Consider the following 16611-nt stretch of genomic DNA (forward strand, 5'->3'; position numbering starts at 1 on the left):
CTTGAAATGCTTCTTACGAAGCCACTCCTTCGTTGCCCGGGCGGTGTGTTTGGGATCATTGTCATGCTGAAAGACCCAGCCACGTTTCATCTTCAATGCCCTTGCTGATGGAAGGAGGTTTTCACTCAAAATCTCACGATACATGGCCCCATTCATTCTTTCCTTTACACGGATCAGTCGTCCTGGTCCCTTTGCAGAAAAACAGCCCCAAAGCATGATGTTTCCACCCCCATGCTTCACAGTAGGTATGGTGTTCTTTGGATGCAACTCAACATTCTTTGTCCTCCAAACACGACGAGTTGAGTTTTTACCAAAAAGTTCTATTTTGGTTTCATCTGACATTCTCCCAATCCTCTTCTGGATCATCCAAATGCACTCTAGCAAACTTCAGACGGGCCTGGACATGTACTGGCTTAAGCAGGGGGACACGTCTGGCACTGCAGGATTTGAGTCCCTGGCGGCGTAGTGTGTTACTGATGGTAGGCTTTGTTACTTTGGTCCCGTCTCTCTGCAGGTCATTCACTAGGTCCCCCCGTGTGGTTCTGGGATTTTTGCTCACCGTTCTTGTGATCATTTTGACCCCACGGGGTGAGATCTTGCGTGGAGCCCCAGATCGAGGGAGATTATCAGTGGTCTTGTATGTCTTCCATTTCCTAATAATTGCTCCCACAGTTGATTTCTTCAAACCAAGCTGCTTACCTATTGCAGATTCAGTCTTCCCAGCCTGGTGCAGGTCTACAATTTTGTTTCTGGTGTCCTTTGACAGCTCTTTGGTCTTGGCCATAGTGGAGTTTGGAGTGTGACTGTTTGAGGTTGTGGACAGGTGTCTTTTATACTGATAACAAGTTCAAACAGGTGCCATTAATACAGGTAACGAGTGGAGGACAGAGGAGCCTCTTAAAGAAGAAGTTACAGGTCTGTGAGAGCCAGAAATCTTGCTTGTTTGTAGGTGACCAAATACTTATTTTCCACCATAATTTGCAAATAAATTCATAAAAAATCCTACAATGTGATTTTCTGGATTTTTTTTCCTCAATTTGTCTGTCATAGTTGACATGTACCTATGATGAAAATTACAGGCCTCTCTCATCTTTTTAAGTGGGAGAACTTGCACAATTGGTGGCTGACTAAATACTTTTTTCCCCCACTGTATCCCTGAGGGGATCCCCAGATTGATCTGTGACTGATTTCTGCATACCCTCCAACCCCCCTAGTGGAGCCCCACAAACAAACAAACACACACACACACACACACACACACACACACACACACACACACACACACACACACACCCCTCACCAGCAGCAGAGTGATGTAGCTGAAGAAGGCAGCAGCAATGGCCAGCAACACCACAGACCAGGGGAACCAGAAACCCAGGTTCCCAAAGTTAAACCTGGAGAAAGAGAGAGAAAAGCGGAAGAGAGAGAGAGAGGATGGCGATGAGAGTTGAGAGAGAGGGTGTGTGTGCGTGGTACTCAGTGCTCTATTGTCCCTCTAAACACTCTGACATCAATGCAAATGTAATCGAAAATCATATTAAAACACTTATCAACAGTATCATGCTTTTAAAATTCACTGTTAGGCTAAATTTTTTGACCTCACTGTGATTATCAATTTGAAGAAAGAAGTTCAACAACAGGTTGAAACTGAGTGGAAAACATGGTCACTGTGGATGTTGTTTCAAAGCCTAACAACGAAATGGACAGCGCTTCCTAAGGTGATGATTAATTCAAAGCATTTAAGACGTTGCATGTAGATCACTCATACACATTTTAGAGCTTATGCATACGCCTATACAGTGCCTTCAGAAAGTATTCATACCCCTTGACTTATTCCACATTTTGTTGTGTTACAGCCTGAATTCAAAATGGATTAAACATTTTAAAAAATCTACACACACACACACACAATACCCCATAATGTCAAAGTGAAAACATGTTTTTAGACATTTTTGCACATTTATTGAAAATGAAATACAGAAATATATAATTTACGTAAGTATTCACACCCCTGAGTCAATACTTTGTAGAAGCACCTTTGGCAGCGATTACAGCTGTGAGTCTTTCTGGGTAAGTCTCTAAGAGCTTTCCACACCTGGATTGTGCAACATTTGCCCATTATTTTAAAAATTCTTCAAGCTCTGTCAAATTGGTTGTTGGTCATTGCTAGACAATCATTTTCAGGTCTTGCCATAGATTTTCAAGTAGATTTAAGTCAAAACTGTAACTTGGTCACTCAGGAACTTTCACTGTCTTCTTGGTAAGCAACTCCAGTGTTGATTTGGCCTTGTATTTTAGGTTAATGTCCTGCTGAAAGGTGAATTAATCTCCCAGTGTCTGGTGGAAAGCAGACTGAACCAGATTTTCCCCTAGGATTTTGCCTGTGCTTAGCTCTATTCCATTTATTTTTATCCTAAAAAAAAACTCCCTAGTCCTTAACGATTACAAGCATACACATAACATGATGCAGCCACCACTACGCTTGAAAATATAGAGGGTGGTACTCAGTAATGTGTTGTATTGGATTTGCCCCAAACATACCTATTGCAGATTCAGTCTTCTCAGCCTGGTGCAGGTCTACAATTTTGTTTCTGGTGTCCTTTGACAGCTCTTTGGTCTTGGCCATAGTTGAGTTTGGAGTGTGACTGTTTGAGGTTGTGGACAGGTGTCTTTTATACTGATAACAAGTTCAAACAGGTGCCATTAATACAGGTAACGAGTGGAGGACAGAGGAGCCTCTTAAAGAAGAAGTTACAGGTCTGTGAGAGCCAGAAATCTTGCTTGTTTGTAGGTGACCAAATACTTATTTTCCACCATAATTTGCAAATAAATTCATTAAAAATCCTACAATGTGATTTTCTGGATTTTATTTTCTCAATTTGTCTGTCATAGTTGACGTGTACCTATGATGAAAATTACAGGCCTCTCTCATCTTTTTAAGTGGGAGAACTTGCACAATTGGTGGCTGACTAAATACTTTTTTCCCCCACTGTAGATTTAAGATGTCGTTGGTATATAATTGGTGTAGCCTATACTCCAAAACTAAACAAATTCTAGTAATTGCCTTTGAGTGTGGACTGCATTATTATGCATACTGGATGGACTTGTTAACTTGTGCTATGCTCCAAACTTTTTATCCATGAGTCTGGGAGAGAACATATAGGCCTAGGCAATGCTGTTGGTTCATTGATTGTGCAGTGCAGCTTCCAGAGTTAGCCTACAATTATAGTGAATTTGTATTTGATTTTGAATAGCCTAGTAATAGGGAATTTTTTATATTTTCATAATTAATATGCTGACATTACCTTTAGCTACAGAATATCTCCTCCTCTCTCTCCTTATTTATTTCTGAAGCGTGCAGAGATGGGGGCTGTCAACAGTTTAATTAAATATGTTTCGTTGTGAAAACATGTTAATATCGATGTTCCTGAACATATTTCACTTGGTTTTCTCCCAAATTAAGCACTGGGTAGCTGTAGGAACATGGTTGGAGAGCCCATGGCATACAGAGTTTGGGTGGAATATCAACTGTCGCACAGCGAGAGCCTGCATGCTCCTCAAACAGTGGTTGATGTGTGAAAAGAAAGAAGTGTTCTAATAAGCCCAGACATTTCCACAATCCTTCCGTAGCCTCCAACTGCTCTTAAACGCTAGTAAAACTAAATGCATGCTCTTCAATCGAACGCTGCTTGCACCCGCCCGCCCGACTAGAATCACTACTCTTGGCAGGTCTGACTTAGAATATGTGGACAACTACAAATACCTAAGTGTCTGGTTAGGCCGTAAACTCTCCTTCCAGACTCACATTAAGCATCTCCAATCCAAAGTGAAATCTAGAATCGGCTTCCTATTTCGCAACAAAACCTCCTTCACTCATGCTGCCAAACATGCCCTCGTAAAACTGACTATCCTACCGATCCTTGACTTCGGCGATGTCATTTACAAAATAGCCTCCAACACTCTACTCAGCAAATTGGATATAGTCTATCACCAAAGACCCATATACTACCCACCATTGTGACCTGTACGCTCTCGTTGGCTGGCCCTCACTACATATTCGTCGCCAAACCCACTGGCTCCAGGCCATCTATAAATCTCTGCTAGGCAAATCCCCGCCTTATCTTAGCTCATTGGTCACCATAGCAACACCCACCCGTAGTATGCGCTCCAGCAGGTATATCTCACTGGTCATCCCCAAAGCCAACACCTCCTTTGGCCGCCATTCCTTCCAGTTCTCTGCTGCTAATGACTGGAACGAACTGCAAAAATCTCTGAAGCTGGAGACTCTTATCTCCCTCACTAACTTTAAGCATCAGTTGTCAGAGCAACTTACCGATCACTGCACCTGTACACAGCCCATCTGTAATTAGCCCACCCAATTACCTCATCCTCCCCATATTGTTATTTATTTTGCTAATTTGCACCCCAGTATCTCTATCACTCCAGTGTTAATACTACATTGTAATTATTTTGCACTATGGCCTATTTATTGCCTTACCTCCATAACTTACTACATTTGCACACACTGTATATAGATTTTATATTGTGTTATTGACTGTATGTTTTGTTTATCCCATGTGTAACTCTGTGTTGTTTTTATCACACTGCTTTTGCTTTATCTTGGCCAGGTCGCAGTTGTAAATGAGAACTTGTTCTCAACATATTTTTAAAAATCATCGAATATAAAATAGTGTCACGGGACTTATAAGCATATCTTGTCAGCTAAATGAACTAGCCTACAGCCTATGGCACGGCGCATAGCCAGATAACATACAGTAGGCCGACTCATTCGCTTCTTCTGAAATACATTTTCTTCATATCATATTTCTTTATTCCTGTCTAAAATAAATAATGGATTTATTGTGATCATGTATATTAAATTGATTTATTATACTTTTTTTAAATATAGATGTCCCTAAGGCGTGCATCAGAGGCTTGTTTGCGTGGAGGCCTGGAGATACTAAACATGTTTATATTAAATAAAGGACAATTACCGTGAGACCGGCACTCATTTGCATAACAATAACCGGCTGACAAAATTTCATGACTGCCACAGCCCTAGTGTAGACGCATGTCTGAAAATGTGAGCACAATTTGAATGTGGACAAGATCAGGACACACACCAGGTATAAACAAGGCTAGTGAGAGAGAAGGAGTTCCAGAGTGAGCACCAGAGAGACAATAGGTGTGGCTATTCAGTAGGAGGTAATGTTGTTAATGTGATGCAGGAGATTCTCCTGACAGGAACACACCTGAATCTCAATGAGATACTCCTGCTGCTACCTGCCACAGAGCTGTGGTCTGGCCTTGCACGTGTGTGAGTCCTTATATATTTGCATGCTTGTTCATACTTAGATGTGTGTTTACATTACATTGTGGATACAGTGAGGGAAAAAAGTATTTGATCCCCTGTTGATTTTGTACGTTTGCCCACTGACAAATACAGGATCAGTCTATAATTTTAATGGTAGGTTTATTTGAACAGTCATAGACAGAATAACAACAACAAAATCCAGAAAAACGCATGTCAAAAATGTTATCAATTGATTTGCATTTTAATGAGGGAAATAAGTATTTGACCCCTCTGCAAAACATGATTTAGTACTTGGTGGCAAAACCCTTGTTGGCAATCACAGAGGTCAGACGTTTCTTGTAGTTGGCCACCAGGTTTGCATCCATCTCAGGAGGGATTTTGTCCCACTCCTCTTTGCAGATCTTCTCCAAGTCATTAAGGTTTCGAGGCTGAAGTTTGGGAACTCTAACCTTCAGCTCCCTCCACAGATTTTCTATGTGATTAAGGTCTGGAGACTGGCTAGGCCACTCCAGGACCTTAATGTGCTTCTTCTTGAGCCACTCCTTTGTTGCCTTGGCCGTGTGTTTTGGGTCATTGTCATGCTGGAATACCCATCCACGACCCATTTTCAATGCCCTGGCTGAGGGAAGGAGGTTCTCACCCAAGATTTGACGGTACATGGCCCCGTCCATCGTCCCTTTGATGCGGTGAAGTTGTCCTGTCCCCTTAGCAGAAAAACACCTCCAAAGCATAATGTTTCCACCTCCATGTTTGACGGTGGGGATGATGTTCTTGGGGTCATAGGCAGCATTCCTCCTCCTCCAAAAACGGCGAGTTGAGTTGATGCCAAAGAGCTCGATTTTGGTCTCATCTGACCACAACACTTTCACCCAGTTCTCCTCTGAATCATTCAGATGTTCATTGGAAACTTCAGACTGGCCTGTATATGTGCTTTCTTGAGCAGAGGGACCTTGCGGGCGCTGCAGGATTTCAGTCCTTCACGGCGTAGTGTGTTACCAATTGTTTTCTTTGTGACTATGGTCCCAGCTGCCTTGAGATCATTGACAAGATCCTCCCGTGTAGTTCTGGGCTGATTCCTCACCGTTCTCATGATCATTGCAACTCCACGAGGTGAGATTTTGCATGGAGCCCAAGGCCGAGGGAGATTGACAGTGTTTTGTGTTTCTTCCATTTGCGAATAATCGCACCAACTGTTGTCACCTTCTCACCAAGCTGCTTGGCGATGGTCTTGTAGCCCATTCCAGCCTTGTGTAGGTCTACAATCTTGTCCCTGACATCCTTGGAGAGCTCTTTGGTCTTGGCCATGGTGGAGAGTTTGGAATCTGATTGATTGATTGCTTCTGTGGACAGGTGTCTTTTATACAGGTAACAAACTGAGATTAGGAGCACTCCCTTTAAGAGTGTGTCGTGGGTAGTTGTTGTATGTAGTTATTGTAGGTTAGGATTGTATTCGGCGGTGCCGGGTGTAGCACGAAGCTAGCTAGCTAACTCACCTCCTGGACTAGCTGGCGAGTAGCTATTAGCAACGGTAGCAACTAAATACAATATCCTTTTAGCCAGCTACATTCGTTCGCAGCGACGCCGTTTTTCAAACTAAGTTAACACAGCAGCCATTGCTAGCTAGCCAACACTACCAGCTAGCTGTACTGTAGCAGCTAAATACAATATCTTTGTGCTAGCTAGCCAACGTTTAATTATTGCTGCGTTATGAAAGGAACTAGACACGGACACGAATTATCTGTTTAGTGTGTTAACACACTATTGGTAGTTTGTTGTAACCAAGTATTGGTGCTAAACTGTGTGTTATTGGATGCTAGCATGCTAGTTAGCTATGGCGTCATAGTTAGCTAGCTGAATAAAGTAAGTTGAGTCTATTCCTTGAAACATTGAACCGCTGTAGTTTACAACAATTCTAATTTCTAAAGTGGAAGTTGGGAGAGTTTTATTTGGGTGGTTCAGTGAAACAATTATAGTTTCTGAGGTGGAAGTTGGGAGAGTTATATTTGGGAGTTTTTTGGTGAGGGAGGCCCTGCTCTCTCCTTTCCCAGATGTTTAGTTCATTTCATTCCGATCTCCTCTGCATTATTGTAGCCATCTGCTACAGCCTGTCAACTATGCCTCTGCCTATCCCTGTTCTCTCCTCTCCGCACAGGCTACACAAACGCCTCACACCGCGTGGCTGCTGCCTCTCTAACCTGGTGGTCCCTGCACGCACCACACACCTGGAGTTCCAGGTCTCAGGCAGCCTCTGGAACTGCCGTTCTGCTGCCAACAAGGCTGACTTCATCCCAGCCTATGCTACCCTCCAGTCCCTCGACTTCCTGGCGCTGACGGAAACATGGATTACCACTGAAAACACTGCTACTCCTACTGCTCTCTCCTCGTCTGACCATGTGTTCTCGCATACCCCGAGAGCATCTGGTCAGAGGGGTGGTGGCACAGGAATCCTCATCTCTCCCAAGTGGTCATTCTCAATTTTTCCCCTAACCCATCTGTCTATCTCCTCATTTGAATTCCATGCTGTCACAGTCACTAGCCCATTTAAGCTTAATATCCTTGTCATCTATCGCCCTCCAGGTTCCCTTGGAGAGTTCATCAATGAGCTTGACGCCTTGATAAGTTCCTTTCCTGAGGATGGCTCACCCCTCACAGTTTTGGGGGATTTCAACCTCCCTACGTCTAGATTTGACTCATTTCTCTCTGCCTCCTTCTTTCCACTCCTCTCCTCTTTTGACCTCACCCTCTCACCGTCCCCCTACTCACAAGGCAGGCAATACGCTTGACCTCATCTTTACTAGATGCTGCTCTTCTACTAATCTCACTGCAACTCCCCTCCATGTCTCCGACCACTACTTTGTATCCTTTTCTCTCTCGCTCTCCTCCAACACTACTCACTCTGCCCCTACACAGATGGTAATGCGCCGCCGCAACCTTCGCTCTCTCTCTCCCACTACTCTCTCCTCTTCCATCCTATCATCTCTTCCCTCTGCTCAATCCTTCTCCCTCCAATCTCCTGATTCTGCCTCCTCAACCCTCCTCTCCTCCCTTTCTGCATCCTTTGACTCCCTGTGTCCTCTATCCTCCCGGCCGGCTCGGTCCTCCCCTCCAGCTCCGTGGCTTGATGACTCATTGCGAGCTCACAGAACAGAGCTCCGGGCAGCTGAGCGGAAATGGAAGAAAACTAAACTCCCTGCCGACCTGGCATCTTTTCACTCCCTCCTCTCTACATTTTCTTCATCTGTTTCTGCTGCTAAGGCCACTTTCTACCACTCTAAATTCCAAGCATCTGCCTCTAACCCTAGGAAGCTCTTTGCCACATTCTCCTCACTGCTGAATCCTCCCCCCCCCCCCCCCCCTCCTCCCTCTCTGTGGATGACTTTGTCAACCACTTTGAAAAGAAGGTTGACGACATCCGATCCTCGTTTGTTAAGTCTAATGACACTGCTGGTCCTGCTCACACTGCCCTACCCTATGCTTTGACTTCTTTCTCCCCTCTCTCTCCAGATAAAATATTGCGACTTGTGACTGCAGGCCGCCCAACAACCTGCCCGCTTGACCCCATCCCCTCCTCTCTTCTCCAGACCATCTCCGGTGACCTTCTCCCCTACCTCACCTCGCTGATCAACTCATCCTTGACCGCTGGCTATGTCCCTTCCGTCTTCAAGAGAGCGAGAGTTGCACCCCTTCTCAAAAAACCAACACTCGATCCCACTGATGTCAACAACTACAGACCAGTATCCCTTCTTTCTTTTCTTTCCAAAACTATTGAGCGTGCCGTCTTTAGCCAACTCTCTTGCTATCTCTCTCAGAATGACCTTCTTGATCCAAACCAGTCAGGTTTCAGGACTGGTCATTCAACTGAGACTGCTCTTCTCTGTGTCACGGAGGCTCTCCGCACTGCTAAAGCTAACTCTCTCTCCTCTGCTCTTGTCCTTCTAGACCTGTCTGCTGCCTTTGATACTGTGAACCATCAGATCCTCCTCTCCACCCTCTCCGAGCTGGGCATCTCCGGCGCGGCTCACTCCTGGATTGCGTCCTACCTGACCGGTCGCTCCTACCAAGTGGCGTGGCGAGAAGCTGTCTCCGCACCACGTGCTCTCACCACTGGTGTCCCCCAGGGCTCAGTTCTAGGCCCTCTCCTATTCTCCCTATACACCAAGTCACTTGGCTCTGTCATATCCTCACATGGCCTCTCCTATCATTGCTACGCTGACGATACACAACTAATCTTCTCCTTTCCCCCTTCTGATAACTAGGTGGCGAATCGCATCTCTGCATGTCTGGCAGACAAATCAGTATGTATGACGGATCACCACCTCAAGCTGAACCCTGGCAAGACGGAGCTGCTCTTCCTCCCGGGGAAGGACTGCCCGTTCCATGATCTCGCCATCACGGTTGACAACTCCATTGTGTCCTCCTCCCAGAGTGCGAAGAGCCTTGGCGTGACCCTGGACAACACCCTGTCGTTCTCCGCTAACATCAAGGCGGTGACCCGATCCTGCAGGTTCATGCTCTACAACATTCGGAGAGTACGACCCTGCCTTACACAGGAAGCGGCACACGTCCTAATCCAGGCACTTGTCATCTCCCGTCTGGATTACTGCAACTCGCTGTTGGCTGGGCTCCCTGCCTGTGCCATTAAACCCCTACAACTCATCCAGAATGCCGCAGCCCGTCTGGTGTTCAACCTTCCCAAGTTCTCTCACGTCACCCCGCTCCTCCGCACACTCCACTGGCTTCCAGTTGAAGCTCGCATCTGTTACAAGACCATGGTGCTTGCCTATGGAGCTGTGAGGGGAACGGCACCTCCGTACCTTCAGGCTCTGATCAGTCCCTACACCCAAACGAGGGCATTGCGTTCATCCACCTCTGGCCTGCTGGCTCCCCTTCCTCTGCGGAAGCATAGTTCCCGCTCAGCCCAGTCAAAACTGTTCGCTGCTCTGGCACCCCAATGGTGGAACAAGCTCCCTCATGACGCCAGGACAGCGGAGTCACTCACCACCTTCCGGAGACATTTGAAACCCCACCTCTTTAAGGAATACCTGGGATAGGATAAAGTAATCCTTCTACCCCCCCCCCCCAAAAAAAATAAATAAATAAAATAAAATAAAATAACAATTGTAAAGTGGTTATCCCACTGGCTATAGGGTGAATGCACCAATTTGTAAGTCGCTCTGGATAAGAGCGTCTGCTAAATGACGTAAATGTAAATGTAAATGTCTGTATAAAAGACACCTGGGAGCCAGAAATCTTTCTGATTGCGAGGGGGTCAAATACTTATTTCCCTCATTAAAATGTAAATCAATTGATAACATTTTTGACATGCGTTTTTCTGGATGTTTTTGTTGTTATTCTGTCTCTCACTGTTCAAATAAACCTACCATTAAAATTATTGTAACGATCCCGGCAGTCTGAGTCGGGTCCTGTCTGGTGACTAGTTTTTCTGTTCGTGATCTCCAGTTTCCCGAGGGTTCGGGAACGCTCCGGGGAGCTCTTTTGATTTCCGCACCTGTATCCCATCAGCAATCTGCACACCTGGTCCTGATCATCACCCTTCTTAGGCTCTGGCCTAACATCCAGTTCCTGCCGGATCGTTAGCCATGAACAGTAGGTTTACCAGAGTATCAGTCTTAGAGCCTAGCGTTAGTTTTGTTGTTTTTGCACCTTGTTGGTTTGTTGCTTACTCACCCCCGTTTTGTTCCATCTGCAGTCACCCGTCCGGAACCTTCATCCAACCTCTGCCTGGTGGTCGGCGGCTGCCGACCCAGGATGGGATCAACCACTGCACCCCCAACAACTAATCAACGCCGCCCGCTCTGTTCCCTGGATTATTCAGCATCACTATTGAACTTGTAAATAAACACTCACCTTCGTTTCACTTACCTTGTCCTGGTCTGCTTCTGGGTTCTGGCTTAGCAACTCGTGACAGAACGATCCGGCCAGAAATGAACCCAGCGGACCTGGACTCTGTTCGCCATGCCATTACCCAGCAGGAGAAGATGTTGGGCCATCATAGCACGGTACTACAGGAGATCGCGTTGTCAGTTCGGAACCTTTCTACCGGTCTGACGGAGGTCCAGAACCAACGCAAGTGTCCGGTGGAAGATCCACTACCGGTTTCACCCATCTCGCCTGCCGCTTCTGAAGCTGTGTCCTTCCGTGAGCCCAAGGTTCCGACACCGGAGAAATATGAGGGGGAGCTGGGAAGATGCCGTTCCTTCCTTATGCAGTGTGGATTAGTGTTCGATCTACAGCCCTACTCTTATGCCACAGACAAGGCTAGGATAGCCTTTGTGATTGAGTTGCTGCGTGGTCGAGCGCTGGAGTGGGCTTCAGCCGTTTGGGAACGACAGGATCCCTGCATGGCTTCATACCAGGGGTTCACGGCCGAGATGAGGAAGCTCTTCGACCATTCCGTCCGAGGGAGGGACGCAGCTAGGCGCCTGTTTTCGCTTCGCCAAGGAACTCGCAGCGTGGCCGACTTCGTGATCGAGTTCAAGACGTTGGCTGTGGAGAGTGGGTGGAATGAGGAGGCTCTGCAAGCGGCCTTTTACCAGGGTCTGTCGGAGCAGCTCAAGGATGAGTTGATCTCCTATCCGGAGTCTAGTGACCTGGACAGCTTGGTAGCCTTGTCTATTCGGGTGGATAATCGAGTCCGAGAGCGAAGGAGGGAGAAGCAATGGGCTCCGTCCAACCGATCAGCTTCTCAGGTTCCAGTCGGGTCGTCAAACTGCGCGGCTCGCTAAAGTTGGGAGGACTTTTAGCGAGCCAGTTTCGACCTCTCAATACCTCTGTCAGACCCCGTTTCCCGGCTACCCTTATGAACAGGAATCAGAGCTTAGCGATTAACGCTTTGCTCGATTCAGGTGCCGATGGAAGCTTTCTAGATGCCGAGTTGGTGGAACAGCTGGGGCTTTCCAAGGAGCAATTGCCGGAAGCCATTGAAGCTACCACTCTGGACGGCAGTAGTCTGGCACGTATCACGATGAGGACTGAACCGGTTAAGATGCGGTTGTCGGGGAATCATTCTGAGATGATTTCATTCTTCATTCTGCCGTCTTCCCAGGTTCCTCTGGTCCTTGGATACCCCTGGCTGAAGGAACACAATCCCACGTTCGATTGGGTGACGGGCAAGGTAACGAGTTGGAGCCTTGATTGTCATGCTAACTGTCTCAAGACTGCCTGCCCCCATTCGGTTCCCAGTCAGGTGATTGAGGCTAAACCCCCAGATTTGTCCCTGGTTCCCGAGACATATCACGATTTGGGGGAAGTTTTCAGTAAGCAGAAGGCTCTGTCACTCCCTCCCCACCGACCACATGATTGTGCCATCAACCTGTTCCCTGGAGCTGTCTACCCCAAGGGAAGGTTATACAGTATCTCCCGACCTGAACGTGAGGCTTTGGAGACCTACATCAAGGAGTCCCTAGCTGCTGGTCTCGTTCGTCCCTCGTCATCACCCCTGGGGGCAGGATTCTTCTTTGTGGGTAAGAAGGATGGCTCTCTTCGACCGTGTATTGATTATCGGGGGGTTGAATGACATCACGGTCAAGAACAAGTATCCCCTGCCCTTGATGAGTTCTGCCTTCGACTCCTTACAGGGTGCTACGGTGTTCACCAAGCTAGACCTACGCAATGCGTATCACATGGTCCGGATCAGAGAGGGGGACGAGTGGTTGACGGGTTTCAATACACCGATGGGTCACTTCGAGTATCAGGTGATGCCGTTTGGACTGACCAATGCTCCAGCGGTATTCCAGAGTATGGTGAACGACGTCCTGAGAGATATGATCGGTCTCTTTGTGTTTGTTTACCTGGATGACATTCTGATCTTCTCGAAGGAACCTTCCGACCACGTCCAGCATGTCCGGCAGGTTCTGCAGCGATTGTTGGAGAATCGCCTGTTCGTGAAGGCCGAGAAGTGCGAGTTTCACGCCCACACGACATCCTTTCTCGGGTACATCATCTCCAGGGGAGAGATTAGGATGGACCAGGAGAAGGTTAGAGCGGTTCTGGAATGGGCCCAGCCCGGTACGAGATTGCAGCTCCAGAGATTTTTGGGGTTTGCGAATTTCTACCGCAGATTCATCCGGGATTACAGCCGTGTGGCCGCTCCGTTAACTGCCTTGACTTCCAGTATCAGGACCTTCAAGTGGAATCCGGAGGCGGATCGAGCGTTTCTGGATTTGAAGAGGCGATTCACCAACGCACCGATTCTCTCTCAACCGGACACGGCCCGTCAGTTCGTCGTTGAAGTGGACGCGTCTGATGTGGGAGTTGGCGCCATCCTGTCGCAGCGATGCTCCACGGACAGTAAACTCCATCCCTGCGCCTACTACTCTCGTCGCCTTTCGCCTGCGGAGAGGAATTACGATGTGGGTAACCTTGAGCTTCTCGCGGTGAAACTTGCCTTGGAGGAGTGGCGCCACTGGTTGGAGGGGGCGGAGCAACCGTTTATTGTCTGGACTGACCACAAGAATCTTGCTTACGTGCAATCGGCTAAACGTCTCAACTCCCGTCAGGCCAGGTGGGCGTTGTTTTTCGGACGATTCAAGTTTTCCCTGACGTTCCGACCTGGATCTAAGAACGGCAAGGCGGACGCCTTGTCCCGGATGTTCTCCAAGACGGAGGAGAGTGGGTCCAAGACCGAGACAATTCTCCCCCGGAACTGCGTCGTGGGAGCAGTTACGTGGAAGATTGAGGAGGAGGTGCTGGCGGCCCTTCGGACTCAGCCCGGTCCCGGTAACGGTCCACCCGGTCGGTTGTTTGTGCCTGAGTCGGTTCGTCCTGCTGTCCTCAAATGGTCCCACGCCAGCAAGATGGCTTGTCACCCTGGCGTGGCTCGGACAATGGCGTTTCTTCGCAGACGTTTTTGGTGGCCTGCCATGGCCGAGGATACTCGGGGTTATGTTGCGGCCTGTCCAGTGTGTGCGCAGAATAAGAGTACCAATCGGCCCAGCTCTGGACTACTTCACCCCCTTCCTATTCCCCGGCGACCATGGTCGCATCTGGCCCTGGACTTTGTCACTGGGTTGCCCGCTTCTGAGGGGAACACGGTCGTTCTGACTATCGTGGACAGATTCAGCAAGTTCGCCCACTTTGTGCCTATTGCCAAGCTTCCCTCTGCCTCGGAGACGTCCGAGATCCTGGTTAGGGAGGTTTTCAGGGTCCACGGGTTGCCCAGTGATATCGTTTCCGACCGTGGCCCTCAGTTTACCTCTGCTGTCTGGAAGTCCTTCTGTTTGGCCATTGGAGCTACAGTCAGTCTCACATCTGGTTTTCACCCCCAATCTAATGGTCAGGCGGAGAGAGCCAACCAGAAGATGGAATCCACGCTACGCTGTCTGGCCTCTTCCAACCCCACCTCCTGGGTCTCTCAGTTGCCTTGGGTTGAGTATGCCCACAATACTCTCCCTACATCTGCCACTGGGATGTCTCCTTCCAGTGCCTGTATGGCTACCAACCTCCCTTGTTCCCTTCTCAGGAGAAGGAGCTCTCAGTGCCTTCTGTTCAGGTCCATATTCGTCGTTGCCACCGGACCTGGCATCGGGCCAGAAAAAGCACTCCTTAGAGTTTCGGACCGGTATCAGCTCCAGGCGAATCGTCGCCGGATCCCCGCTCCCACCTACACCATCGGAGATAGGGTCTGGTTGGCCACACGGGATCTTCCTTTACGGACTGAGTCTAGGAAGTTGTTACCGAAGTTCATTGGTCCGTTTGTGGTGGAGAAGGTGATCAATCCGGTGGCAGTTCGACTCAAACTCCCGAGGACGCTCAGAGTCCATCCCACCTTTCATGTCTCCTGCCTCAAGCCTGTTTTCCTCAGTCCTCTGTTGCCTCCTCCGCCTCCTCCTCCTCCTCCTCGGATGATCGGAGGTGGTCCTGCCTACACGGTGCGTCGCATCATGGATTCCAGACGGCGGGGCCGGGGTTTCCAGTATCTCGTGGACTGGGAGGGGTATGGTCCTGAAGAGAGGAGTTGGATTCCGCGGCGACAGGTCCTAGATGCTGACCTCATCAGTGACTTCTACCGCCTCCATCCTGGCGCTCCGGGGAGTCCGCCCGGTGGCGTTCGTCGGAGGGGGGTACTGTAACGATCCCGGCAGTCTGAGTCGGGTCCTGTCTGGTGACTAGTTTTTCTGTTCGTGATCTCCAGTTTCCCGAGGGTTCGGGAACGCTCCGGGGAGCTCTCTTTGATTTCCGCACCTGTATCCCATCAGCAATCTGCACACCTGGTCCTGATCATCACCCTTCTTAGGCTCTGGCCTAACATCCAGTTCCTGCCGGATCGTTAGCCATGAACAGTAGGTTTACCAGAGTATCAGTCTTAGAGCCTAGCGTTAGTTTTGTTGTTTTTGCACCTTGTTGGTTTGTTGCTTACTCACCCCCGTTTTGTTCCATCTGCAGTCACCCGTCCGGAACCTTCATCCAACCTCTGCCTGGTGGTCGGCGGCTGCCGACCCAGGATGGGATCAACCACTGCACCCCCAACAACTAATCAACGCCGCCCGCTCTGTTCCCTGGATTATTCAGCATCACTATTGAACTTGTAAATAAACACTCACCTTCGTTTCACTTACCTTGTCCTGGTCTGCTTCTGGGTTCTGGCTTAGCAACTCGTGACAATTATAGACTGATCATTTCTTTGTCATTGGGCAAACGTACAAAATCAGCAGGGGATCAAATACTTTTTTCCCTCACTGTATGTAATAGTCAGACCTACCAGTCAAAATCATTGTAGTCATTCTGAGCTTCACTCCAGAAGTAGAGGAAGACCAGCGTGAGACAGAACGTCACGATGAGGAGCGCAAAGCTGGCACACTCCAACTGCAGGGGAGAGAAACACAATAAGTCCCACATAGTGACTACATAACAAATTCATAACCCATATACTGTAGGCATGGAAATGTACAGTAACAAGTAATTACCAGTGATGAGGATTGAACCCACAACATCTTGGTGGCAAGGCAGGGATTCACGGCCAGAACCACTACTTTCGCCAAACCATTTTCACTTCTATTTGTGTTTGCCCCCGACATATGAGGTAAATAACTCAAGCCTGGGCTAACATTACTCAATGGACTGTCACACAGCAAGTTGTTGTTTTGCAGCATTAAAAGGAAAACTTCACCCAGAAACTATCTTTTGGTATTTGTTTCATTAGCCCATTGTTTTTTTTTTTCTCTCTCATTAGCCCATTGTTGCTATAGTCCCAAAATGTTTTCCATGTCAGCAATCAAGTTTTCAAGATGTATAACTTTCAAAATATAGAAATACAGGCGGTATGACGCATTTTTCAT

At 48.0% G+C, this 16611-nt stretch overlaps 1 protein-coding gene across 1 annotated transcript in view; it reads right to left on the bottom strand.

The window, feature by feature from the left end:
• The window catches only part of LOC123492232 (glycerophosphodiester phosphodiesterase domain-containing protein 5-like), a 32007-nt gene that overhangs the window by 14553 nt on the left and 843 nt on the right, over positions 1–16611 (bottom strand). The window contains exons 2-3 of the mRNA XM_045224600.1: positions 16035–16138; positions 1301–1394 (exon numbers count right to left, since the gene is read on the bottom strand). Coding sequence (XP_045080535.1) covers positions 1301–1394; positions 16035–16138 — 198 coding nt within the window. The remainder of the gene's footprint in view (positions 1–1300; positions 1395–16034; positions 16139–16611) is intronic.

The sequence above is a fragment of the Coregonus clupeaformis genome, chromosome 13 (assembly GCF_020615455.1).
Source record: "Coregonus clupeaformis isolate EN_2021a chromosome 13, ASM2061545v1, whole genome shotgun sequence".
Taxonomy (NCBI): Eukaryota; Metazoa; Chordata; class Actinopteri; order Salmoniformes; family Salmonidae; genus Coregonus; species Coregonus clupeaformis.